We start from the raw sequence: 27,711 nt of genomic DNA, 5'->3' as shown, positions 1-27,711 counted from the left end.
ATCTCTTTAACAACCCAAAGACTGGGCTATTACATGAAGCTAAAGAAATCCCAACTGATTGGCTGTCAGAAGACTGGTTAAGATTTATAATGGTAAAATGGCTTTTAAAGATGTCTGAAGGTTCCTAAGGTGAAACTATATGCATTCTGAAATTAACATTTTTAAAAATTTTTAATTCTTCTGGGCACAAAATAGTTGTACATATTTGTGGGGTACATGAGATATTTTAACACAAGGACACAATGTGTACTGATCAAATTAGGGTAACAGGGATATCCATCACCTGAAGCATTTAACATTTTTTTTGTACTGGAAACATTCTAAATCTACTCCTTTAGTTATTTTGAAATATACAATAAATTATTGTTAACGATAGTTAAACTATTGTGCTACTGAATACTAGGTCTAATTCCTCCTATCTAACCATAATTTTGTAATCATTAACCAACCGCCTTTATATTCCCCTCCCTACTAACCTTCCTGGCCTCTGGTAACCATCATTCTACTCTCTACCACCATGAGATCAATTTTTTTAGCTACCACATACAAGTAAGAATATGTGATACTTGTCTTTCTGTGCTTCATTTACTTTACTTAACACAAGCCCCTCCAGTTCCATTCATACTGCAGCAAATGACAGGATTTCATTCTTTTTTTATGGCTAATAGTATTCCATCATATACCTACAAGTAAGAACAAGCAATACCTTTCTGTCCTGCTTTATTTCACTTCCTCCAATTCCATCCACGTTGTTGCAAATGACAGGATTGTCATTCTTTTTAATGGCTGAACAGTATTCCATTGTATACATATACCACATTTTTATCCATTCATCTGTTAATGGAGACTTAGGCTGATTCCATATCCTGGCTATTATGCATAGTATTGCAATAAACATGGGAGTACAGATATATCTTCAACATACCAATTTCCTTTCTTTTGGATATGTACCTCCAGCAGTGCAACTGTTGGATCGTGCTTTAGTTCTACTTTTACTTTTTTGAGGAACCTCCATACTATTTTCCTTAACAGCTGTACTAACTTACGTTCCCACCAACCGTGTACAAGCGTTTCCCTTTCTCTGCATCCCTGCCAGCGTCTGTTATTTTGTCTTTTTGATAAAAGTCATTTTAACTGGAGTGAGATGCTATCTAATTGTGATTTTGATTTGAATTGCTCTGATTAGTGATGGTGAGCTTTTTTCATATACCTTCTGGTCACGTATGTCTTCTTTTGAGAAATATCTGTTCAGATCTTTTGTCCATTTTAAAATTGGATTACTTGATTTTTTCCTTTTGAGTTCCTTATGCATATTTGGTTATTAATCCCTTGTCAGTTGAATAGTTTGAAAACATTTCTTCCCATTCTGTAGTTGTCTCTTCACTTTATCTCCTTTGCTGTGAAGAAGCTTTTTAGCTTGATGTGATTCCACTTGTCCATTTTTGCTTTGGTCTCCTGTGCTTTTGAGGTCTTACTCAAGAAATCTTTGCCCAGACCAAGGTTCTGAAGTGTTTCCCCAATGTTTTATTCTAACAGTTTCATAGTTTCAGGTATTACATTTAAGTCTCTAATCAATTTTCATTTTATTTGTGTATATGGTGAGAGATAGGGGTCTAGTTTCATTGTCTGAGATTAAAAATTTGGAGTCAAATCAGATCTAAGTCTTACTGGAAAGCTTTTTTATTTTTAGGATAAGGAATAAGAGAAAATAAAATTCTAAAGAAAATGTTTTACAGATGTAATTTTGGAGATTAATTCTGATTTGTATTTCTCTTGAGTGAGGACAGATCTTAATACATACTTAAAGACCACTACTATTTCATTTTCATGTGAACTTTTGGGTTTACATGTTTTGCAGGAAATGCACTCTTTGGTGTGCATGGATGAGATGCTGCAACAGTAGCATATTTACAGGGCATTCAAGTAGTCAATTCATGTGCAATGCAATTGCAATGAATACTTCGAGACCTTCCAGTCATAAGCACCCTCTTCCGTAGGTCTGGAACTCCAGTTTGTTTACTTATTTCTCACATATTCCATGGGCTAGTAGGTAACACGGACTGCTAGTCCAAACACAGCTACTCTAGATTAATTTCATGAAAGCCCTTACTGTGTTTGTCTTTCTCCTATCAGCGTGCTCTGGAAGAAGGAGGTGATCAAGAAGACCATCTGCGGTATCATGATTAGTTTACTGATTAAGTTCAATATTTCTTGCTCTGTAGTCAAAGACTGTTTCAAAACTGTTTCACTGCTAATTCCAAACGGCTGAGAGGTAGAAAAAGCGATGGCAGCGATGGCCTCAGTGGCCCTGAGTAGGCTGGGGTAGCCAGGTGGCCAGCACGGACCTAAGAGCTCTAGTTGTCAACAGTATAGCCAGAGTCCAGGCTGGTGTCCACCAAGGGAAGGCCCTTATCACTCTTTTGATTTTTCAGAGTAGCATTTGCCTATTTTTTCATATGAATTTTTAGACTTGTCAAGTTTCAAGGGCAAAAAACCTCTCAGTATTTTTATTAGGTTCTGATTACAGTTACAAATTAACTCAAAATTGATTTTTTTGTAATGTAGTATTCCCATTCTCTTATGCCTCACTTTCTCTCAATTTTTATATTTCTAACATACTTCTCTTAACTAATAATATTTACTAGTAACTCTTATATAAAAATAAGTCACAGTGATAATGATGAGCTTCACTGTCTTGATCCTGATTTTAGTGAATATGCCTAGAGTATTTCCCATTGGTAAGATGATGGTTTTTCAGCCAAGATAAACACAATCACACATGTATACAACTTTTAATCATGTTAAAGATGTATAATCAATTTCCTTAAAGTGTTTCCTATAATCAGAAATACGTCCTGAATTTTATAAAATGCTTTACAGCATCTATGGAGATATAACAATTTTACCATTTGGATCTAATGATATTATTAATTATATAATTAAATTTTCTAATGTTGAACCATTGAAACATTTTCTAATGTTGAACCATTATTTGAACCAATGAAATAAATCTCATTTGATTGATATACTTGAATTTAAATCTACTAGTTTTACTATTTTTGCCTTTCATTTAATTAATTGTTACCTGTATTAATTTCTTCTGCTTTCCTTTGGTTTTCATCAGTGCTCTTTTCTTAACTTTTCAGTCCTATACTTAATTCATTTATTTTTATCCTTTATTTTTATTGATGTAAGATTTAAGGCTTTTCTCTGAATATTGTTTTGTATCCCAAAGGTACCAATATTTTGTTTTCAAATGCTATTATCAAGAAACACAATTTTGATGTGCATTTCCCTTCTACTTAAGAGTAAACAAAGTTTTTAAATTTTATGTGAATCAGCTCTTTTTTCCTATTTTGTTATTGATTTCTAGTTTGCGTAGAGATGAAAGCATTATTTTTCCTATTATATCTATTTTCTAAACTTTTTGCAATTACTATTCAAAAAAATTCAAAAAAGGCATATTTTCTCTATTATCTGGATCTAAAATTTGATGTTGTTCGGTCTTCTATATATTTACTTATTTTTTTCACTACTACTTCATCAGTCTCGGACAGAAAGATAAACTAGATTTCTCCTTCTAGCACCTGTGGTTTCTGTTTTATGAATGTTGCTGCTGTGTTTTGATGGATAAAAATTAACAATTGCTATATTTTCATTGTGAATACAGCCATTAGTATCATAAACGGCCACTTTATGCTCATTAATGTTTTTAGGTCTGAATTTGGCTCCATGATATTAAGATCACTAGTCCTGTAACACAGTATTTGCTTGGTATACCTTTGCTTGTCTTTTCATTTTTAGTATTTCTGAGTTACTACAAGGGTTTTTATTTCACACAAATGGAATTTTTGCCTAAGGATCTAAACAAAATTTTCATTAGTATTAGTTACATTGATTGCTATTACAGATATGGTTAGCTTAAATTGTCATTCTTCTATTCTGTATTTATTCTTTCTAGATTTTGTTTTTTAAGAGACGGGGTCTTGCTCTGTTGTCCAGTGGTGTCAATCACAGCTGACTGCAACTTCAAACTCCTGGGCTCAAACAATCCTCCTGCCTCAGCCTTCCAAGTAGCTAGGACTGCAGGTGTAAGCCACCACACCCAGATACTTTTTTAAATTTTTTTGTAGAGATGGGGGTCTCGCTGTGCTGCCCAGGCTAGTCTTGAACTTCTTTTTTTTTTTTTTTTTTTTTTTTTGAGACAGAGTCTCACTTTGTTGCCCGGGCTAGAGTGAGTGCCATGGCGTCAGCCTAGCTCACAGCAACCTCAAACTCCTGGGCTCAAGCGATCCTACTGCCTCAGCCTCCCGAGTAGCTGGGACTACAGGCACGCGCCACGATGCCCAGCTAATTTTTTCTATATATATATTTTAGTTGTCCATATAATTTCTTTCTATTTTTAGTAGAGACGGGGTCTCGCTCTTGCTCAGGCTGGTCTCGAACTCCTGACCTTGAGCGATCCACCCGCCTCGGCCTCCCAGAGTGCTAGGATTACAGGCGTGAGCCACCGTGCCCGGCCTGGTCTTGAACTTCTGACCTGAAGTGATCCTCCTGCCTCGGCCTCCCAAAGTGCTGGAATTACAGGCATGAGCCACTGTGCCTGGCCTCTAGATGTATTTTTAAGATGTCATTCACAATTTGGTGGTGTCTTTTTTGTGCATTCAGTTATTTTCATACTGCGGAGGATTTGGATTTTTGTTCTACTGGTTACTATTAAACATGTGTGTCTTCATATAATACCTTCTGCTATCTTTCTTTAAATGATATTTAATGATTTTGTTACAAAAAAATAAAATTAGTTTTTAACCTCTTCCTGCTGCCTCTTCTTCATGCAGAGCCCAATTTTATTCAATAATCTTATTTTCAGTATTAACTATGTACTTTTAAATGCGTTTAAGCTTCCACTGATTGATTTTTCAGTTTTAAATCATATCCTTTGATTCCTAAGTCATTACAGTTAAGGCAATCAGGAAATTTACTCTTTTCTCTTCCCCTCATTTTCATTAGTTGCAACATTTCCTCATGTCGGAGTTAGACTATTTACATATTACACTATCACCCTTTCTGTCACTTTTGTTTCAGTTCACATTTAAACATTTGCAATGCCCAATAGCCAGTTACTTTGTCAAATTATCTTCAATTAGTTCTTGGCTGGACGAAATTCCTCAGGAAGTGCTCCTGGGAGCAATATTCCCTGAATTCTTGATATACAATGTTCTTTGTAGTCTACGTACACATATGTACCTGAAAGTTTAAAGGACAGCTTTTCTTTCTCTGAATATCTTGTAGGTGGAACTCTACTATTTTATGGTGGTGAATGTTTTTAAGAAGTCTGATGCCAGTCCGATATTCTTTTCCTATGATGTTCTTTTACTAAATGTACAAATTAATTCTCTATATAGTTCAATAGCCTACATCTTGTTTTTGACCATTCCAAGTCAATTTTCCCAGTTAACCAGTAACTTATTCATGTATGGATTCACGTTACCTTTTATTTCAGAAAAATTTTCTAATTTTAGCTTTAAACATTTGTTCTGTCCATTTGATTTGTCGACTTCAGGGGATTCAGTAGAGGTATATTGGATTTCCTCTACCTGCCTTTTATCTCTCACTTTTCTCACGAACTCATTTTATTTCTTCGTTTCTTTTTTATTTTCTTTGCATTTCTTATGTCTATGTACTATGTTTTCTACTGTGTTTTCTTTAAAGTAATTTCTCCTTGGTGTCACTTATAAATTTCAGTTTTTATTTCTGAAATGGCTTTATCTTTACTTTCCATACCTCTGAAAAGTTCTTCCAGTGTGGTTTCACATCCTCTTGTTTGGGCATCGCCTTCTATTCTCTATCCATCTTAAATCTGAGTTACCATATTTCTACATTTTGTGTTGATTCTCAGTTTCATTAACTTTTTAATCATATGTCCAAATTTTGTGTTGCAATTTTCTTCTGCTTAATGAGGTTTCTTCATCTACAAAGTAATTTTGCTTTTTCCCCCTTATACGTATTTTATGTGGATATAGTACTTTTACCTTTTTGATTAACCGTATATGAACAGCTTAAATTTTCTTGGACCAGACATTAGGAGAGACTGTTTTGATGTGCAAGGGGCAAAATGAGCTCCCCAGATTTCTTAGCTTGAGGGTTACTTACAGTGATCAAAGTTTAAGTTGAGTAACCTAATGCAGCCAGTCTTTCTAAGATTCTCATATGTTAGCCAAATGACTAGTCACTTTGTCTTTTTACTTTGCCACCAAGTGATACTGCTATTGCCTTTCAAATGCCACCTTTGAAATTATCACATTTGGTGATTTGGAATCTTCAGTCTTTGCAATTATCTCTCTCTTCTATTACCATATATCTCCTCTTTACTCTGATGAAATCTTTCAGCCTCTGGACCCAAAGCACCACATGGAGGAAAACTCTGATGACCAAGAACACCTACTTTGGGCTGTTAAATGAATGACAAAAAAAACTTGATCGTGTACAGCTACTGATACCCTGACATTCATTTCTTTTTCCTCTCTCTTCTTTCCCACCTTCTCCTCCTTCTTATTGCAGGTAGCATTATACAAACAAAGGGATTCTCAGAAGAAAACAATCCATTCTGCCTGATGAATGGTAAGAGTAATTAGAAAAATTACGGAAAGGACCAATAACACAACTCAGTTTTGAAGGGTAAAGAAGAATTTGTAAGGTGGTCAATGAGACAAAGAATGTCCCAGATAGGAATGACGTATTGTGGTTCTTAACACCTGTGCTCCAATGAACTACGCATCCTCTTCATTATCATTACTGCAGTTGACTGTCATCGTCAAAACAGCTGACATTTATTGATAGCTTACCCTGTCTCAGTGTGACAAGAACTGTTGGCTGCTAACCTACTACCATACCTAGCCCACTTCTCTTCTGCTTATTTTGATTATCAGGAAAGTAAACACTAGCTTTCCTAGCCTCCTTTGCAGCTAGGGATGGCCACAGGATAAAATCCTGGTTAATGAGAATAGAAGGCAAATTATGTTGACATGTTCCAGGAAAGGTTTAGTGATGATGAATGTGGTTGGCACCATCCTTCTAGCCTCTTTAAGGCTCTGATACAGATAAGTCTGGAGGTCTGTCTGCTATTTTGTAATCACAAAAGAAAGGCCAAGATGTTTCCACAGCTGTATTCTCTAACACTCTGGAGCACTAAAAAGACATCTACCTTGAAACTTCTTTTTATATGAGAAAAATAAACTCCTACTGCTATGTGTCTGATATTACTTAAAGTTAAACCAGTTCTATGTAATGAAGCCAGACAGTGGTGTAAGCAATTTATAAGTATTAACATAGGATCATTTGGGGTCTATATGTTATTTAAGAGACCATTTGGCAGAATCTTATCAAAGTATTGATCAATTGTGTTCTATCTGCTATAGGATTTTGTAATGTTCCAATGGCCTAACAATGATTCCTCACAAGCTTTTCAGCAAAACTAATTATGAGAAACAGAATAATTAACTCACAGCCTTTATTCTTTATCCTGTGAAGAAAACCATACTACATGGCAGAAAGTCTGGAATATAGAGTAAAATAAACAGAAGATATGTCTGGAAAGATTAGCTAGAATCATAGACTATATGCTATGTCCAATACACAATATAAAAACAGAAGAACCTAAACTGTTTTAATAATCAAAAAAGCACAAATTAACATTTTCTTTTTATATGAAAATAAAGATCCAAACTCACAAATGGTACTATTAGTGGGATAAATTTTTTAAAAAATGAATTCAGATAACAGACTTAAACCTAAGGCATGAAACTATAAGAATTCTAAAAGAAAATGTTGGAAAAACTCACAGACATTGGTCTAGGCAAAAAATTTATGAAGACCCCAAAGGAAATCACAGCAATGACAAAAATAAATAAATGGGACCTGATCAAATTAAAAAGCTTCTGCACAGCCAAGGAAACTATCACGAGAGCAAACAGACAACCTACAGAACGGGAGAAAAAATTCACAGGTTACACAACTGACAAAGGGCTGGTAACTAGAATCTATATAGAACGCAGCAAAATCAGCAAGAAAAATCAAACAACCCTATCAAAAAGTGGGCAAAAGACAAGAACAGAAACTTTTCAAAAGAAGATAGACTAATGGCTAACAAACATATGAAAAAATGCTCAACATCTCTAATCATCAGAGGAACGCAAATCAAAACCTTGATGAGTATCACTTAACTCCCGTGAGAATGGCCTTTATCAAGAAGTCCCCAAACAATAAATGTTGGCGTGGTTGCGGAGAGATAGGAACACTCATACACTGCTGGTGGGACTGCAAATTAGTACAACCTCTATGGAAAGCAATAAGGAGATACCTCAAAGAGATACAAGTAGAACTACCATTTGATCCAGCAATCCCATTACTGGGAATCTACCCAGAAGAACAAAAGACATTCTATAAAAAAGACATCCGCACTCAAATGTTTATAGCAGCACAATTCACAATTGCAAGGATGTAGAAACAACCCAAGTGCCCATCAATACATGAGTGGATTAATAAAATGTGGTATATGTTCTACTCAGCCACAAAAAACAGTGTTGATATAGCACCTCTTGTTTTATTCTGGATAGAGCTGGAGCCCATTCTACTAAGTATCCCAAGAATGGAAAACAAACACCACATGTACTCACCATCAAATTGGTTTTAACTGATCAACACTTAAGTGCACATATAGTAGTAACATTCATCGGGTGTCGGGCAGGTGGGACAGGGGAGGAGGGGACGGGTATATACACATCTAATGGGTGCAGTGTGCACCATCTGGGGGATGGACATGCTTGAAGCTCTGACTCAGGTGGGGCAAGGGCAATATATATAACCTAAACATTTGTACCCCCATAATATGCTGAAATAAAAAAAAAATGAATTCAAACAAACCTTTTGATTTTCTTGTATTTCCTCCCGCATATGTTGATTTACAGCAATTCTTGTTAGAGATCTGGAAAAATACAGATATAATTCGTTTTTCCTTAAATGTTTAGGACTAATCTATAATTCAATGTAAAGTAATACTCTGGATAAGAAAATACAAATGCCAAATGCTTTATGACTGAAAAGTATATATTTCCATATGGCTTAATTTGACAATGGTACTGTGGCTTTCATTTGACAAGAGTATTTGATTCAGGTGGAATGGAGACTTTCAAAATTCCATGTGCACTAATTGTATGTAGTAGGTATTACCAAATCTTGTTTACTACTAGATACTTAGTTTTTAAAAATATTAATACTTGATTGAAAAAACTATTTTTGAAATTTTGTATGTAATTACCAATGTCATCGTATATGTGAATGAAAATAAGCTATCTTCAGAATATTTGCAAATAAAGAATTTTGGTTAGCGTGGGATCTTACCAAAGTTTAGAAGTTCTGAAATACTGACAATATTGACTAACTTTACATCAACACTCTTGAAGACTTTATAATTCTCTTATAATTTAAAGACAGCAGAAATTTTTTTAATGCAATTCCTATGGACTGTATTCAACTTATCGCTTCTCGGCCTTTTGGCTAAGATCAAGTGTGTAGTATTCAACTTGATAACTCTGAAGAATACCTAATTATTTACATATCTGTCAATTCTATGAATAGAAGAAAATGATTTAAAAATTAAGTTGTTAATGCAAAGTTCTACTTTAAGAAAAACTCACGCAGAAAAGTGTACCTTGAGATAGTCTAAAATAAAAGTATATTATCTCTTAAAGGTTTGCAGCGTTGAGAGAAATTACAGCTGAAAATTTAATAATGCAAATTTTTTCATTTAGCAATTATTTCATTTCAACCAATATTTACCGATTGTCTACCAGGTGGTTTTAGAGATATGCTCAAGCCTATCATTTAGTACTAAGCAATGTTAGCATATTTTGCAAATTTTTATTTATAATGACCACAGATTGAGTAGAGTTTAGAATCAGAACCTCTGAACAATTACACTGACCTAACATCAATAGAGCTAATCAAACCAAGACTAAAATTATTTTACTTTATTTGTATTTATCTAATGATTTCAAAAGCTACCATTAATTAACAGCAGTGTAGCTATACATACAGAGTATCTGAAAGGGCAAGAATATGATTTGACAGTATTTTGGGGCATAGATCTCTTATTTAGAACAATACTTTTCATCACTCTCCAGAAGGGAAAGAAAAAAAATACTCCCGTATTTATTGCTTAAGTAAGCTTTTTCTTAGATTACTATGTATGTTTACAAAATTTTTATAGAATTTTTTCCTTTCCATTTGCCTCTAACTCAAGAGTTCTACCTTATAGTACATACACAAATGTACGCACAAGCCAATATTTTGTTCCACTAAAAAAACCCAACATATACAATGAAGAGAGGCCCTAATTTCATAAAAGCTATATATACTAGAATTAACTGACATCTTCATGTTAAATTAAAACAGCTATTTTCATACAATTCATTTAACAGAAAGAGTTCTGGCTACAATGAAACCAATAAACTGTAATATACCTGGCTTTAATGGGGAAGTTCTGTGAAATGTCTTTCATTAATTTAATGGCATCATAAACTGGAGTGGACATTATTTGAGAAGCTGCTTGAAAACTAAGATCTGGAAAGAAAAATATCATTAGGCAGTATCAATAATATTAGACCTCTATAAAGTTCTTAGACATTTATAAGTACTTTAAATAATTGACTCAATCCTTCTTCCCATATTTTCATATATAAACATGGTTAACACTACTATATTCAGCATTCTGAAAAAGTTTTAAATGGAAAGCTATCACTTATATCCAATTAAAATAAACTTTACATTTTTATGAATGGGTAGTTATTTAATGCCTATTATTTGATTTCCCCAAATTACAGTATAATTTCAAAAGAGAAATATAAAAAGAAATGCTGACACAAAGCTATTTTTTCTATACTTAAATGAAACAAAAAGCTTTGATAAGAAGAATACCAAAGAGAAGGAAAAAAAGAGCTTTGAAGAGCCAGTTCTAAAAGAACTTTAAGAAAAACCCAGTATGTTTAACTCTGTAAATAGAAACATTCACTTTCTCTTTCAACAATTGTTTTCCCTTTATGCTGAAATAAAAATAATGCCTTATACTTAGTATTATGTTATATATTCTATAGAACTGAAATAACTGTTCTATAGCAAGAAAAATGTGTGTGGCTAACTGTAGTCAGCAGTCAGTCTCAAATATGTCAGAAGCAGTAACCTTAGTCTCATGACTTTGTCAAGTCAGAAAAGATTTAAAACTGGATTCTTTCAGTTAATAGTGAAGCATGTTGTTTTTCTAGCATTTCACTAGAGGTGGAATTCTAGTTTATCAAATACTAGTAAAATAGCCAGTTTAGCATAACAAAGCTAGTGTTGTTCCCATGTTCTCAGAGAGAAATGAAGAATCCACCTAGAGTCAAAGTCTATAAAAAGATGATCTTAAGGTAGCCTTCCATGCAATGGTAGCATCTAATAGACTAGGCTTCAAATTCTAGCTCTATCACATACTAGCTGAGTTAACTTCAAATGGAATGTCCTCAATCTACCTCAATATGGTTCCAGCCCCCAATACTTCAACAAAAGTACTATCAGTGCTTACTAATGTCTCCTAATTGCCAAACACAACAGACACTTTTAGTTCTTATCTTACTAGGAACTTATTGCAATAGGATCACTTCCTACCAATAAAAAGTACTGATAATTTTCTCTTTCTTAAAAAATAGATTTCTTAAAAATCTATTTCCTTCAGCTTTTATAATTTGTTCTCCATTTCTCATCATTCCACCATGTCTTCTTCATGGGTTCTACTTTCTACATGTGGAAGAACACCTGGTATACCAGGTGCTCCTGGTATACCAATTTTGTCATTCCGTACCCATAGTACCCCACGTTTAAAAATTTTTATGCTAAGATTTTCAACTTTTTGAATCCTTTCCTTTCAGCTTAAGGACAGTATATTCACCTTACCACTCAACCTAATCATCTGGATATCTCACAATCACTTTAAATCACTTTTTAAACATTGGTCTCATTATTTCTGGGCCCCACATTCAACCCCCAAACTCACTTACATGTTTTATACTCTCTCAACTCAGGTTCACAGCTTGAAATGTTAGAATCATCTTTAACTCCATTTCACCTCCTAAATACCTACCAATCCAAGCCTTCCTTTCTATGTCTTCTACCATAGTCATAGTTCAATCTCTCATTACACTATTTCATTGATGTCTAACTAGATTTTCTGTTTCTAGTCCATTCAAATACATCTTACAAAGACATTAGGGAGGCAATTAAAACTAAGCTGACTATGCATACTCTGCTTTAAGACTTCAAAAACACCCCATCATTTACAATTTTCTAAATTACGCAAGAGCCCCTTGGAGAACATTTTGAAGGAGGCTTAAAACAATTATAATACAAGAAAAAATAAACGCTAAGATTGAGACATAAAGAAGGATCTAAGATAGAGAATTGAGAATATTAGAAAGAGGGCATCTAAAATTATGGATTTGTGTATATAAACTGAATTAGGACAAGGAGTGAAATCAGAAGAAATCGATAGATTGGAACAAAGATTAGTGAGAGTAAGGAAATGGGTGAGCCAGAAGTCTAAGAGTTGTTCTCAAGCTGAAATACTGGAGGTTTTAGATTTTAGAGCTGGAAAAGTTTTTATTGATTATAAAGCCCAAAGTATACTCATGTAAAGGGGATGCTGAAATAAATGCAGATTAAGGTTCCAGAAAGGAGCCAAGGTTAATGACTTGTATGGCTGGAGCCCACATGCATTCTGAAGTATTGTAGGATGACAGATTTAGGATGCTGGAGTTATAGATTCCCTGATGGATGTGAGACAATAACCTAGCAAATGAAAAGTGATTGTGAGGAGAATAATAGAGGATAGCATAGTTGGATGGCAAAGAAATACCAGAAGGAATAGAAATGTCATGGAAGAGGTGTCAGAAAGAAAGGCAGACAATAAGCCTCACTATAAACTTCATTCTAACCAGATCTTAGGTTTGTAGGGAACACAGGAATAACTAATCCTTCATGGGAAAGAATTTCAGGGAAAGTCAGACTTAATTTATGGGAGGAAAGTAATCTTTAGAGGGGATATAAATACAAGGGAGCTTACAAATATTTATTTGTTTATACTCCACCTTAATGAAAAAGAAGATTTAAGGATGTAGCAGGGGAGTCTTTAAAATAAACTTCCAGAGGTCATCAAAATGATCTCAATAGGGATTACTGGCCTTTTTTTATTTCTTTACCTGGGCTCCTATTCATTGTTTTGTGACTTGTCTAAACTGTGTTTGCTCCTTACCGTCTTAACCAACTTCTTTGTACCCTAAGGCTCTTTTCTATCCGGCTGAATACAATTATTCCTCTCTGCTCTGGCTAAGACCTCTAGATTGCTTTACTCATAATTACCAGCTCATCATTTTTAGCTGAATTCCCATTAATGATGTCATCCCCACCCCCATTTTTCTTTCCTCCTTCATAAAGAATCACTTATTGGGTTCTTAATCTGTGTGAAGTATTATGTTAGAACCTCAAAATAACCTTTATAACAAATAATATCTACCTATATTGCCATCCAAGATAGATGCTGTAATAACAAGGATATGTACAAATGTTATGGTAGCAGAGACACAGAACCTATAATCTTGACAGAAAGTTAAGGAAGTTTCCATAAAAAGGAGATGTTTGAATTGAGTTTTAATGGATAAGGAATTTGCCCAAAGCAGGTCTGTGCATGTAAATGTGTTAATACTTAAGGGGAGAGAAGGCTTCCATTCAAGAGGAATCTCCTCTGAGAAGTTTGCCCTGACATCCTATCTAATTTAGCTTCCATGATATCCTATATTATAGTACTTTTTATTTTCTTTCTAGCACTTAACACAATTCATGATAATTTAACTCACTGTTTTTCTTGTTTACTATCTATCTTACCTACTAGAATTTAGGCTGCAAAGGGTATGGAACTTATCAGGTTTTCTCATCAATGTATCCTGAAAGTCAAACATAGTAGGTATTCAATAAATATGTTCTGTAAATTAATGAATAATCAAATGAGCAAATGACCCTATGGAAAGTTACGAAGAAAGCATAATTTGTCAAACCGACAGGAGGATTCATATAGGAGAGTGATGGTATATGAGCCAAAGAAGGAAGTGAAAGATTAGAGAAGAGCTTCACAAACCATGCTAAGAAGTCTGGATTTAACAATTTTAATTGATGCACATGAAATCAGTCCTTTAGTGAGAAGGACTGATGCAAATGACTTGGCTAGCAGGTAATCAACCCTTTCTTACGTTCAAGTCTCTCCTTAAGTATTTGCTCTGGGCTCACATTAGAGGACTGAGCTGGATATTTTGTTTTCCTTCCAGACCCACACCACTCTATCCTACTCTGGGCCCCAAAAGGCTGACCTATATGAACTGCATCAATTACTTACCTGACCTCAAATGTCTGGTTAGATTTAGCCAGTCCTAGTCACTGACATGAGATCAACATGTAAGAAAAAAGTAAGGACTGGATAGTTACCACCCAGCTCCCTTTTTCTTAGGTCACAGTGGGAGAGCCATGTCCCCATACCAAGGGCTACTGCTCTGTCAGGCAGATCTCTCCATACACTCTCTCCAAGTTTTGGTAACACTCCTTCCTCTTGCTCCCTCAAGATTAGGGATGGTAAAGGTTTTCCTCTAGTTGCTAGTACTGGAATTGGAGAATTCATTCCTTGTTGATTTCCCTCAACTATGCCTATGTCTTTGTAAACAGTCTCTTTATTAAACTTTCTTAGTTTGTGTGTGCCAACATTTTCCTGTGGGGACTCTGACTAATGTAAGACTATTATTTGAACAGGGTTATAAGTGATAAATTCTGGCTGACTTTACACAAGGACAAAATCAGATTTTCATTTTAGAAAGATTATCCTAGTATCCTTGTTGAGAATGGATCTGACCCTACTGCCTCAGTTAGTGTTATCATTATGTTAAATAGAAGAATAGCTACAATGGCTGTGGTGTAATGAAAGAGGGCCAGCATGAGGTCTGGATGAGGCAAAAGACATAATAAATAGGAAACTGTTTGACAGAGTGGTCCAGGAGAATAGATTCTATCAGTTCAAAGAAGTAGATTCTTTATAGTGAATTTATCATAATAATGTTCTTAAACATCTCATTCTCTTGAATGATTTTCTGTTAAGTAATGATACAGGGATTAGTTGACAGAACATTTGTATTAGGCAAGTAAAGTATAGCAGAAGTTAGAGAACCTTAATAGACTGGGTCTTGTACATTGTGCTATAATTGTAAAATGTGATAGTCAAAGATCCATTAAGTATATATAAAGTCCACCTTGATACCATATGGCACCAAGGTATAAGAAACATAACTTGGAACCCTAAACCTTTATTATTAGCTATATAGTAACTGGCACATCAAACTACTAAATTTCATTGTTTATTTATAAAATGGGGGGAGAGGTAACCTCATTTACTTCAGAATCTTACTGTGAGGGTCAATAAAATCATTTATATAAAAGGACCTGTAAACTATAATCCAGGTGAAATATAAAATATTATTTGTATGTTATATGTTAGTTATTCTATTAAGAACCTCCTGATAAATATCCTTTTAGTTGTTATTTTAAAAATAAAACGTAGATTGGTGGTTGCCTACAATTGGGGAATTGGGGAGAAATGGGGAGTGACTGCTAATGAGTGTGCTAGTTTCTTTTTGGGCTGATGAAAATGTTCTAAAATTGACTGTGGTAACAGTTGCAGAACTCTGAAAATAAACTAAAAATCACTGAATGGTAGAATTTAAATGGGTGAATTAAATAGTATTTGAATTGTATCTCAATAAAGCTGTTATATGAAAAAGGTTGGTAAGAGATGTAATAAAAGTTATAGATTATGCAGAAAAATGACATATCCTCATGCCCAAATAAATCATTACAAATAATAACAAAGGAAAATTAGTTCAATCCAAACTAAATTTTGTTCACTAAATATCGGCCTATAGGTTGTTAGCACAGAAGCTGTTCTCAATTTGTAAAAACTGCATGTCCTCTCATTTGATGTTTTCATTAAAAATTTATCAGTGAAGCATTCAGTGGTCTAACAGGATCTAAATTTAAAAGAGAAGAAAACTAAGATGTAGTGCTAATTTTTCCTGACCTAATAGGATTTTTAATCAATGTTATAGATTCCCTGAAATGTGATTTAACACTTGAGACTAAGCTATAGGATAAATCAGTATATATTTTTAAATGATTAGATAATACCAAATAACTACACTTCATATAATTTTAAGTCTTACAAATATAAAAATATAACTTCTCAGATGACCCTTTAAGTATGTGTTCCTACAAAGAGTTATGTAATAATTTATATTATTCACATCATTAATAATTATTGTTTATAAAATAATCCATATCATACTATATAAAAGCTTATTTAACAAAACAGAGATCAGTTAGCAAAATGCTTTATAAAAGTAGCTCAAAATACTATACCTTGTAGTTCCCAGACTTTCAGAGGCATCATTTCTTTGTTACTCTCAATCAAGTATTTTTGGAATGCTGTCAGATTATCTGTAAGAGCTGGATGTATTTCTCTGCATCAAAATATTAAGTAATGTTAATTATCATCATCTAATACAAATCAGTATACAAATAGTATCTTTTTGAAATTAATCCTTCCAAATAATTAGACACAAACTAATTGTTCATCAAGATAATAAATTGTGACATAGCTATATCCATAGAAATTAAAAATAATGAGGGATATATGCCTCCTTTTCAAAATATATATACAAATACATAACAAAATTCTGGAGAGATATATTCTAAATTGTTAACATTACCTGTAAGGAATGCAAAGATGATGGCAGAATAGTAAGTTTTTTGCTATATACTTTTTAACATTTTCTTTTTTAACATATTAAAGTCCTGGGGAAAAGGAGGACTTTGGTGTTTGGTTTTTTTTTTTGTTTTTTTTTTTATCATGAATTGGGTCCTGGGTTCTCTCAGTGTCAGGTTGGACGTAAAATGTGAGTGACTGAAAACCATCACACAAATATTTTTAGAGACTTTATATGGCAGCTATCTCAAGGCAAGGAACCACTGATGAGAAAGGATAACCACCACCAAATATTTAACTGGTAAGAAATTGTGCTGTGTCACAGTTTTAAATTAAAACACTATACTAGCAGGACTGTACTCTCTGCTGACTAGCTGTTAATCTCTATGCACAACTGGAAAGCACACCATAAACAGTAACCCAAACAAACCTCCCTTGCCTGTTCCAGAATACACACAGTAGAGAAATATCTCACCCAATCTCTTTTCGAGTTAGAAAACAGATCTCATGTTTCCTTCCAGATGAAAGGCAAGAAGTTAATTCTTATATCAACCCTAAAAGAGTGGTTACTAGGGGAACAGCATTAGCATCACCTGAGAACTTGTTAGAAACACATGTGCTGGGGCCTTGCCCCAGATCTACTAAATCAGAAAGTCTGTGGCAGGGCTCATCAGTGTGAGTTGTAAAACTAAAGTTTTAATAGCCACTTCCCTAGATATTCCAGAAGTGGTGGTGGAAGAACCTCGACACCAACCATCCCTACATTTTGGTCCTAGAACTGGTGATTAGGGAGCTCACTGCTATGTACTTAATATTTTATAAACTGCAAGTGTTTTCTTTTACAATTAAAACTAAAAGTATTTTATAAGGAAAGACAAAAATGCTTCTTATACAATCTTAGAGTTTACTCTGACAAGTTCCATCTCTGATTCTTATAAAACACAATAAGATAATTTTGCCCATTGTTAAACATATCTAAACATCTTTTACAGAAAGCCAAATAATACTGTAGTAGAATGGCATTTACTATACATATAATCTAAACCATGATCTTCTTTCCTCTATCACTCAAGAAATCATGACATAGTGACATTTCAGATTTAAAAATTTTAGCTATCAGCACAATTTATAAAACATGTATTTTCAAAGTCAATAGAAATGAAGATTTTAAAAAGCGAAATAAAAAATATACAGAACATATATACAGAAATGCATAATCTTATAGTTTAAAATATACTCTGAAATATAATATAAATTATTTCTCTTCAAATCATATAAATCTTTCACCTTTTAAAATAAATGTATGTCCTATAGTGTCAATATCTTGTAAGTTTACCATAATGTGGGACCACATTTTGAAAACAAATCAAGGCTAAGATTGCTCTCATAGTGAAAGTACAACAGAATCTCTTCCTAAAAAAAGTTCACTCTGACCCTTCCTTTTTCAATATTTTAAGTTACAGGATAATAAGGTTATAAGAAATATTATACTATTTTTCATATTTAACAATAATCTTAATAATTTTCAACACTAAAATTTTTTATATAATTCGGCAACATATATATTATTCATACAATACCTTAAAGCAAAGGATTTTTACTTTGACATGAGCAATGAATTAAGTCACGGTGAAAGAACTAACTTTGAGTGTTAATCTCTTTTAAAAAATGAACAGCCCAGAGTTCTAAGGGATTTCTGGAGGATATGCAATTTATTCTTATAAAAAGTTATATTTAAGAGAGAAAAGACATATAAATTACAAGATGTTGAGATACAGATGAAAGTGGGATAAAAATGTATTGTTAACTACTAAATAAATATCTTACTTAGAATAAATCCTTCTTGGAAGATGTATTAACTTTTTAAGGCCACTAAAGTATACTGGCCAATATACTTCAAAAGTATAACTCAGTTATCTGTATAAATTAGCATAATCTCCAAAACTGTTTCCCTTGCTCTATATAGTTATCTACTCATCATCAGCAAAACCAACTTTGGAGTCCTTCATAAATAATTGTAATACTGAAAAAGAACTAGGTGCTAATAAAAACATTCCTTTACTTTAATTAATCTTGCCTGCAAAAAGGAATAACAAACTTTCCCTTCTTGTAAATAAGGGAAACAGCACATGAAGTTACAGCCACCCCCATTTATGAGCATTCAGAGAGCACTCACCATCCTATTCCTTGTCTTCCATCAGTACAGCAGGAAAAAAAAGGGGTAACAACTTTAATATTTGAAAGACTACTTAGACATTGCATATGAAATGGTAATCTGAGGCACAGAAATTTAGGAAAATAAATATTTTCCCTTCTTTTCAAGAAAAAAATGAAAAATGAGCACAGGTTAGGAATAAGCGATTTACCCAAGAAGAAATTCAAAGGCCAATAAACATGAAAAAAAGTTAAACCTTGGAATAATAAATTGCCAATGGTTAACTGTTCTTGAATATAAATTACCAATAGTTCAGTCCAGTGAAATAAAGACAAAATTTAAAAGAAAAAGAAATACTATTTCACCTATTAAACTGACAAAAATTTAAAAATAGTATCAGTGGTTAGTAAAGTTTTGTCTGGTAAATGGATACATTCACATACTGCAGTGAGTGTACATGTTAGTACAATTTTATGAGGAAAATTTGGAAGTATCAAAAATTTCAAGAAGTACATATATCTTGATTTATCAGTTTTTTTTCTGCAATTTGCACTAAGGAAAATCTGAGATGCATATAAATTGGTACACAAAAAAACTCAATGAAAAAGCAGGGAAATAATTTAAAGTCACATTCTATGGAACTGTTTCAGTAAATGATGGAATATTCCACAGAATGTGAAAAAAGCAGTTGGATAATATGGTTTCACCGTGAAAAACAATATGCTATGTAAGCACTTATTTGTTGCTATACAAATATGCACAGAAAGACTGCAAAGACACTGTATACCAAAAACATTATGAGAGCAATGGTTATCTCTCAGTTGTGAAATTAGTGGTGGTTATTTTCCAATTTTGTGCTTTTTCGCTTTTCGTAGTTCTTTGACATTAGTTGTGTTATTTTTGTAATAAATAAAAACGATTTTATATACATAAAAAAACAAGGTGAAACATATGGTAAAACAGCATATCAAATTCATTTCTTTAAAAACAAAATGGTATAGTAATACCAATTTCATTTCAATTCAGACTTACTTTAGTTTTCCAAAGAGAAACCCTTGAACTTCATTTGTTTCAGTCTTGTCTTGTATAGTATTCATCACAGCTATATTTTGGAAACAAAAACAAAATAAAACAAAAATATTTCAGACTAGGAAGAGAACATGTAATCAAAAATTAGAAGAACTCACAATGAAGTGAAATTCCATTTATTTTACTTCGTTTTAATATATATACGTGCATGTGTACAGGCTTGTATTCCTGAGTGTGCTCTTTTTAAATGGGCTTGGATTGATTAGTAAATATTTAGCGACCACAATAAATGCTCTATGGATGATTTCACAGTCAAATTCTATTTTATAACCAGAAATAATAAGCCAAAGGGCTTACAATAAATGCTGAGTTTAGCTTTTAAGTCAGGCAGCAAATCTAAACACTAACAAATAATGAGTTCTTGTGTATTTCCAATACCTTTAAAGATAATCAAGGAATCTTTAGAAAGACACCAAAACTCACAGCCTCAAAGAATAAAGATTTAATATTTTATAGTCATTTCCCTTCTCTCTTACTTACCAAGTAATTATAATATACAGTGCAGTAAGTGGAATATGCGAAGGGTGATTTGGGATTATAAGAACTGTGACCTCTTACAGCATGGGGTTGCTCTCTATTAGAGTATCACAACTCAGCAAGTATGCTTCCCCCTTCTTACTCTTTTGAAGCTCTGGATCTCTAGGACTGCAAGTAAAAATCTTGGGTGCTTTGATTTAGTCTTCCTTTTTCTCCTATTCATTCATTTATTCATTAATTGGGCAAATATTTATTTTTAATAAATTTAGGGTGATAAGGTTAAAAAAACAATTTTGTTCTTGAACAAAATTAAAAACTGAATTAAAAACAAAAAGCTATTTTTTGTTTTTAATTATTATGGGTACACAATAGTAGTTGACTATATTTATGTGGTATATGTGATGTTTTGATACATTCAACGTGTAATGATCAAGTCAGGGTAACTGGGGTATCCATCACCTGAAGCATTTATCATTTCTTTGTGTTAGGAACATTCTAATTCCACTCTTTTAGTTATTTTTAAATATACAATACATTATTGTTGACTACAATCACCCTGTTGTGCTATCAAATACTCGATCGATCTTATTCTATCTATGTTTTTGTACCCATTATGCCCACTTTATTCCTCACTCTCTACTCCTTTCCAGCCTCTGGTAACTATCATTCTACTCTCTTCCTGAGTTCAACTATTGTAATTTTTAGCTCCCTCATATGAGTAAGAACGTTGCAATACTTGTCTTTCTGCGCCTGGCTTATTTCATTTAACATAATGGCCTTCAGTTCCATCCATGTAACTGCAAATAACAGGAATTCATTGTTTTTTATGGCTGAAACCATTTCCTATTTTTAAAGAAGTTTTGAGAATATAGTAATATCAAATACATTTCTTTCAGCTTAAATTTAAATTCCAAACTAAGGAAGAACATGCCCACCCCATCTCCAGCCTCAAATGAACACATGTAGGATTATAATCGTTAACTGTTTAAAAACAAAAGTATGTAAGCCTCCAACTTTTCATTTCACTCAAGTACTAAGATAGATAACTTACTTTTAACTTGTGTATCATCCAATGCTTTGTATTCTGTACTCTTAATTGCTAGCTCCACACCATACCCAGATAAGTACATTTTCCGTGAACTTGGTTTCTGTTCAAACACATTTATTTTATAAAAAGAGAAAATATTTAGTCAAATATCTTGTTTTAAATTCAGTACAACAGTGTATTAAGACATTAGGGTAAATTACTAATATTGAAGGTTTTTAATCACTGTGAAATATTTGGGGGACTTTTCTTGTTTCTCTACACAGTCTATCAAGGAATTAGTATTTGGTTGATGATATTCTTTACTTTCTAAGAACTTTGTCATAACCCTACTGCTTTAATTACATTTTTACAATGAAAATGAAAAAATATTTGACCTTTTTCTGTTATACCATGATGACTTTCTTATGTTTTCCATCAGTTAATTAATAGAGGATCCATTACAGACAAATTTCAATAAAACTGTACTACTTTGGGGGACTTCCACAAGATTTGCTATTCATTTAATAGTTGTCCAGATATAGGACAACTAGAGTATTGCCAAAAGCAAATACTGCAAAGTAGGGGGAAAAGAAACCAAAAAACTCAGTGCCCTGAAAAATCTGATTAAACTTTTCATGTTTCTCAATGACTAAAATATACCAAATACCAAAAATTAATATCTGTTCTTGCAATGAGGGGCTACCGTTGACTAAAACTGAGTTGTCTGAAATATTTATGATCATAATTTTGGAACCTAAAAAGGTAAACAAAAAATATACTTCTAGGGATTACCTCATCAAACAAGAGAAGTCACCATGTTTTATTCAAAAGGAAGCAACCTGGATGAATATACATATATACTTTTTTTTTTTTTTAAGAGATGGGGTCTCATTACGTTGCCCAGGCTTGAGTGCTATTACAGGTGTGATCATAGTGCACTATAGCCTCAAACTACTGGGCTCAAGTGATCCTTCTGCCTCAGCCTCCTGAGTAACTGGGACTACAGACATGCACCACTGCACCTGGCTTATATAATATTTTAGAAGATGTCTAAGGTTCTTTCCAGCTTCCAGACTGAAATGCTTGTCAGTGGTACTGCAACCATTATCATCTGGCATATTATTTCAGGGCTTAGGAAACCAGTTTTACCTGGTGCTCAGCAAATTCCTTGGAAGATGCTATGAGTCTTTGCTTAATTCAGATGCACAGAGGGGCAGCTCTGCAGTCCTAAACATGACAGGGAAAAGGATAGAGACTGGAGGGAAGGAGAACCTTAGCAGCACCCTTATTCTTTTTATTCTCTTCTCTCCTCCTTAAACTTTTACCCCAGACTTAAAAATACCTATACAACAAGGGTGACTATTCCTTGCCCTGTTCTATTTCCAAATAAGACTATGTAAGAATTAGCTTCAGGTATGTAGACAAGTATTTACTATTGCTGCCGACACTAAAATTTAACTTACTGATTTCTCAGGCACATGGTATAATGAAAGATAGCATGTGGAAACTGGGTTACTTATAATTGTAGTAATCTGACAAACTTGAAAATCTTTTAGAGTTTTTAATTTCATACAGCTCAATTTAAAAATACATCCTGAATATTCACTCAGAAGACAGTTGTTGGTGAAGCAAATCAAAGCTATAAGGCTACATATCTTGTTCCAGTTCATAAAAGAAATGCAATTTCGTATAATCAATTTCCATTATCAGTGCTGGAGTTATTAGCTCCTCAGTAATGAAAGAAAAATGTTTATAAAATTCGTATGTATTTTCCCCATTCAAAAATGTATTAATATAAAATTTGAATTGTAGTTAAGTTTGGATTTGCACACCAAAATGCTCATAAGCCAAATCAAATGGTGAAAAAAATCTTCACTTTTATATTTCTTCATTCAACAAAAAGGCATATATTCAAAAGGTAGCATAAATAAGTATACTTTTTATTAGAATTACATGTTGACTAGATTTACATTATAACTACTTTGAACACATAAGATGTCATTCATTGAATAGAAGGTTATAATTTGAAGCTACTAAGTGCCCAGATAGTTGGTTGATATGATTTCACAAAAGTATATTTAATGGTCACATTCTCCAAAGAATAACTTTGGACGGATTCTCAATACATGGGCATACACCCCTAGAAAATCACTTGGGGGTACACTTAATAAGATAAACATACACTTGACCCTTGAACAACAGGAGTTTGAACTGTATAGGTCCACTTGTATGCGAATTTTCTTCCACCTCTGCAACCCTGAGTCAGCAAGATCAACCCTTCCTCTTCCTCGTCAGCCTATTTAATGTGAAGATGATGAGAATGAAGTCCTTTATGATGATCTACTTCCACTTAATGAACAGTAAATATATTTTCTCTTCCTTATGATTTTAATAACTTTTTTCCTTTAGCTTACTTTACTGTAAGAATATAGTACATTATATATAAAATATGTTAATTGACTAATTATTTGTAAGGCTTCTGGTCAACAGTTGGCTATTAGCAGTAAAGTTTTGGGAGAATCAAAAGTTATACATAGGCGGGCGCAGTGGCTCATGCCTGTAATCCTAGCACTTTGGGAGGCTGAGGCAGGAGGATTGCTTGAGGCCAGGAGTTTGAGACCAGCCTGAGCAAGAGTAAGACCTCATTTCTACTAAACATAGAAAAATTAGGTAGGCGTGGTGGTGCATGCCTGTAGTCCCCGCTACCTGGGAGGCTGAGACGGGAGGATCGTTTGAGCCTAGCAGCTTTAGATTGCAGTGACATATGATGGGGCCACTGAACTCCAGCCTGGGTGACAGAGCAAGACCCCGTCTCAAAAAAAAAAAAAAAAGTTATACGTGGATTTTTGACTACATGGAGGGTTGGTACCCTTAACCCCCATGTTGTTCAAGGTTCAACTTTACTTGTATCTCCCACTCCCATTCCCATTTCTGATGTACCTCTCATCTCTGTCCGACTCGTAAGAGAATCATAGCTTTAGGCTACCACTGTTATTGATAGGAATAACAGTTATTGATAGGAATGTATCTATCCTTCTGGAAAATTCAGTTGGGAAAAGGATTGAGAATTACTGGTATAAGATAATTAGACTACATAAAATGTTTTGCGTGTACATTCTAGCCTCAGGACTCTTGATCCTTTTTTTCTTTCATGTTTATTTTTTCTTAAAACACTTTTATCAGCACCTAATATAAATGTATTTATTTGTTTTATATCTTCTGCCACTAAAATTGAAGTTCTCTGAGAATAAGGATTGTTTCATATCTCACTCACTGCTATATAAACAGTACATAGCACAGAGACATTCAAATATTTATGGAATTAATGACTTGTATAATTACTTACAACCATACACACACCCAACGCATTCATAATTTTCTCTATATAGATAATCTTTATGTGGATTATGCAAATATCTACAGGCCAACACACTCAAGAATATTTACTAAGATTTTCCCACTTCTACTAAATAGCAATAACTCATTCAAAATTACCAATGAACAATTAAATTGAGAATAGTGAAGAATACTAGGGAAAAAAACCATTTATATGATGTTATCGCAGGACAAGTCCCCAGAAGACCTTGGCAATCCAGCTCTTCGCCACTTCTCACTTGTAGTTCTCAGAATAACTGCAGAATGATGTGCTAGGAAAGCAACATCCTGAAATAAAGAGGAACCGGCCAGACCAGCTGGGCTCTGTTCCACCCCTCTTTGTACAGGATGTCCTGATGTCCTACAATGCTTTCATCCAGCTTGTCAAGTTGTCCCCAGGTATAAAACCCAGGGAGAACGTGCTTTCAGGGTCCCTCAGCTGCAGTGCAATGTGGAGCACGCGCACATGAGACTCCATCTGTCCTGGGCAGCTTTGCTGAGCCTCAGGGGAACAGCTCGCCATGAATCCTAGACTTCTATTATCCCTTGCTGGCTATCTCTGAGTAATAGTAGTTTGCTTAACTTACTATGTGAGCATTCTGTCTCACCAGACTCATGCAAGTGGATTGATACTGGTGCATGGATTGATATCAGTGCATGGTACATGACGAAGTGATTAGAGTCCTCCCCTAGGACTGATATCAATGCAGTGAAACTGCATCACAAATTATTAAAATATAGAAAACAAAATTAAGAGACTGAAATAAGCTATTTACCTTCCATCACCAGCACTGAACACAGTGCCTGACTCAGGCATTTGCAAAAGATTATTATAATAATGACCACAAATGAGTAACTCCTACCCATGCTCACACCCCCTTCCAATGTGACCTTGTCAGTTCCCACCAAGAAACTAAGTCTATTTCTTCTTCATTCTTTTGAATCTGGCTGGCCTTATGACTTGCTTTGCTTGATACAATGTGAGAGAAGTGTCACTGTATGAGCTCTTGGGCCTAGTGCTCAAGAAACATTGCAACTTCTACTCTTTCTTTTTTTGGTACCCTAAGCCACTATGATGTGAAGAATCATAGTCTAAACAACTAGAAGATGAGAGGCCATGTGGAAGAGAAGCAAGGAACTCCAGCCACCAGACAGGACTGACTGTCACACAACTATGTGAGAATAACTTGAATGCTCAAGCTCTAATCTATAATTGCACGGCCACTACTGAATGAATGAGACTAGAAGAAGAAATGCCCAGACTTCCAACTCACGGAATCAACAGAAATAATAAGTCCTAACTGCCTTAAACCACTAAATTTTGGAAAGATTTGTTACATAGCAATTCAGAAACAGACACAGCATCCAATGAACATGCAAGGAAGGAGAAAGAAAGGGATGACAGATTCTTCCTCACAAATTCTAATTCAAAGAATGCCTACCTTGCTCATAAATACTGGTAACATTTTTTTTTATCCTTCTACAATCATGTATTACTACTTTGAGAAATTATAAGGTAGCTTCAATCAGCACCAAGAAATTATTTGCCTCTCTTTCTTGCCACAACAACAACAAAAAATCACAAGTTGTCCAAATGGGCTAGGGAAAAAAAGTCTGAAGAGACAAAGTAATCAACACTACCAAAATCAGATATAAAAAAGATGTTAGAACTATCAGCAGGGAACTAAAAATAACTAAAATTAACATGTACAATGCTCTAATGAAAAAGCTAGACAACATATATGGTCAGAGAAGCAAATTTAGCACATATATGCAAACTATTAAATATAAGAAAGAGCCAAATGGCAATGCTAGAAATAAAAAGAATAGTAATAGAAATAAAAAAAACACCTTCAACAGGCTCATACATAAACCTGACATGGCCAAAGAATGAATCAGTGAACTTGAAGGCAAGTCAATAGAAATTATCAAATTGAATTCAAAGAGAAAAAATGGTGAAGAAAGAAAGAAAAAACAAAAACAACAAAACCAGAATGGAACACTCGGGACCTGTGGGACAAGATCAGATGTTCTAATGTAGACATAATCAGAATCCCAGAAGGAGAAGAAAAAGAGAATGGAAGTGGGGGTGGCAGGGAGCAGGGAAAAATATTGGTCCAAAATCTGTGAAAGCTACCCAACCACACATCCAAAAAATTCAGAGAATATCTACCAGGCTAAATTCCCATGAATCTCATATTCAAACTCTTGAAAAGGAGAAAATATTATAGACAACCAGAGAAAGACACATTACTGAGAAACAAAGCACAAATGCAATAAACACAAACAGACAGCTAAGTGACAGATTTTTAAACCAACAATATCAAATCACGTTAAATGTGAATGTCTTGAGGAAGGCCAGATGGCTGACCAGAGATACTAGCTGCCAGAGTATCTCAGTAAAAATGAGATGTTTTAGGTGAAAGAGAAAAAACAAACAAACAAACAAACAAACAGAGATCAGGTATGGGTTTGAGGGAAGGGTGCCAGAACCTTCAGAAGACTCCATGGGAAGGGGTGGAGAAGAACAGGAAGGAGCAAGGTATCAGCCGAGATCAACACATGAGTGGCTTGGAGTCCAGTGATAAGGGTAGGTGGAGTGCTTTGTTTCACCCTCCTTCACATCTCTGACAGTCTGTGGACTTCCAAACTGCTGGAAAGACTTTCTGCCCACACAAGCCCAGAAGCTGCTGCCGCCAGTGAGCT

General features: G+C 34.1%; 1 protein-coding gene across 1 annotated transcript in view; it reads right to left on the bottom strand.

Annotated features, from left to right (window-relative positions):
* UGGT2 (UDP-glucose glycoprotein glucosyltransferase 2) overlaps nucleotides 1–27,711 on the bottom strand; it is a 205,275-nt gene that overhangs the window by 136,966 nt on the left and 40,598 nt on the right. Inside the window, exons 6-10 of the mRNA XM_069467087.1 lie at nucleotides 21,655–21,751; nucleotides 20,070–20,139; nucleotides 16,537–16,637; nucleotides 10,521–10,620; nucleotides 8,923–8,983 (exon numbers count right to left, since the gene is read on the bottom strand). Coding sequence (XP_069323188.1) covers nucleotides 8,923–8,983; nucleotides 10,521–10,620; nucleotides 16,537–16,637; nucleotides 20,070–20,139; nucleotides 21,655–21,751 — 429 coding nt within the window. The remainder of the gene's footprint in view (nucleotides 1–8,922; nucleotides 8,984–10,520; nucleotides 10,621–16,536; nucleotides 16,638–20,069; nucleotides 20,140–21,654; nucleotides 21,752–27,711) is intronic.

This window comes from Eulemur rufifrons, chromosome 4, assembly GCF_041146395.1.
Source record: "Eulemur rufifrons isolate Redbay chromosome 4, OSU_ERuf_1, whole genome shotgun sequence".
Classification (NCBI taxonomy): domain Eukaryota; kingdom Metazoa; phylum Chordata; class Mammalia; order Primates; family Lemuridae; genus Eulemur; species Eulemur rufifrons.
Note: the sequence above shows the minus strand (reverse complement) of the source record. Positions and strands in the feature narration are given on the sequence as shown.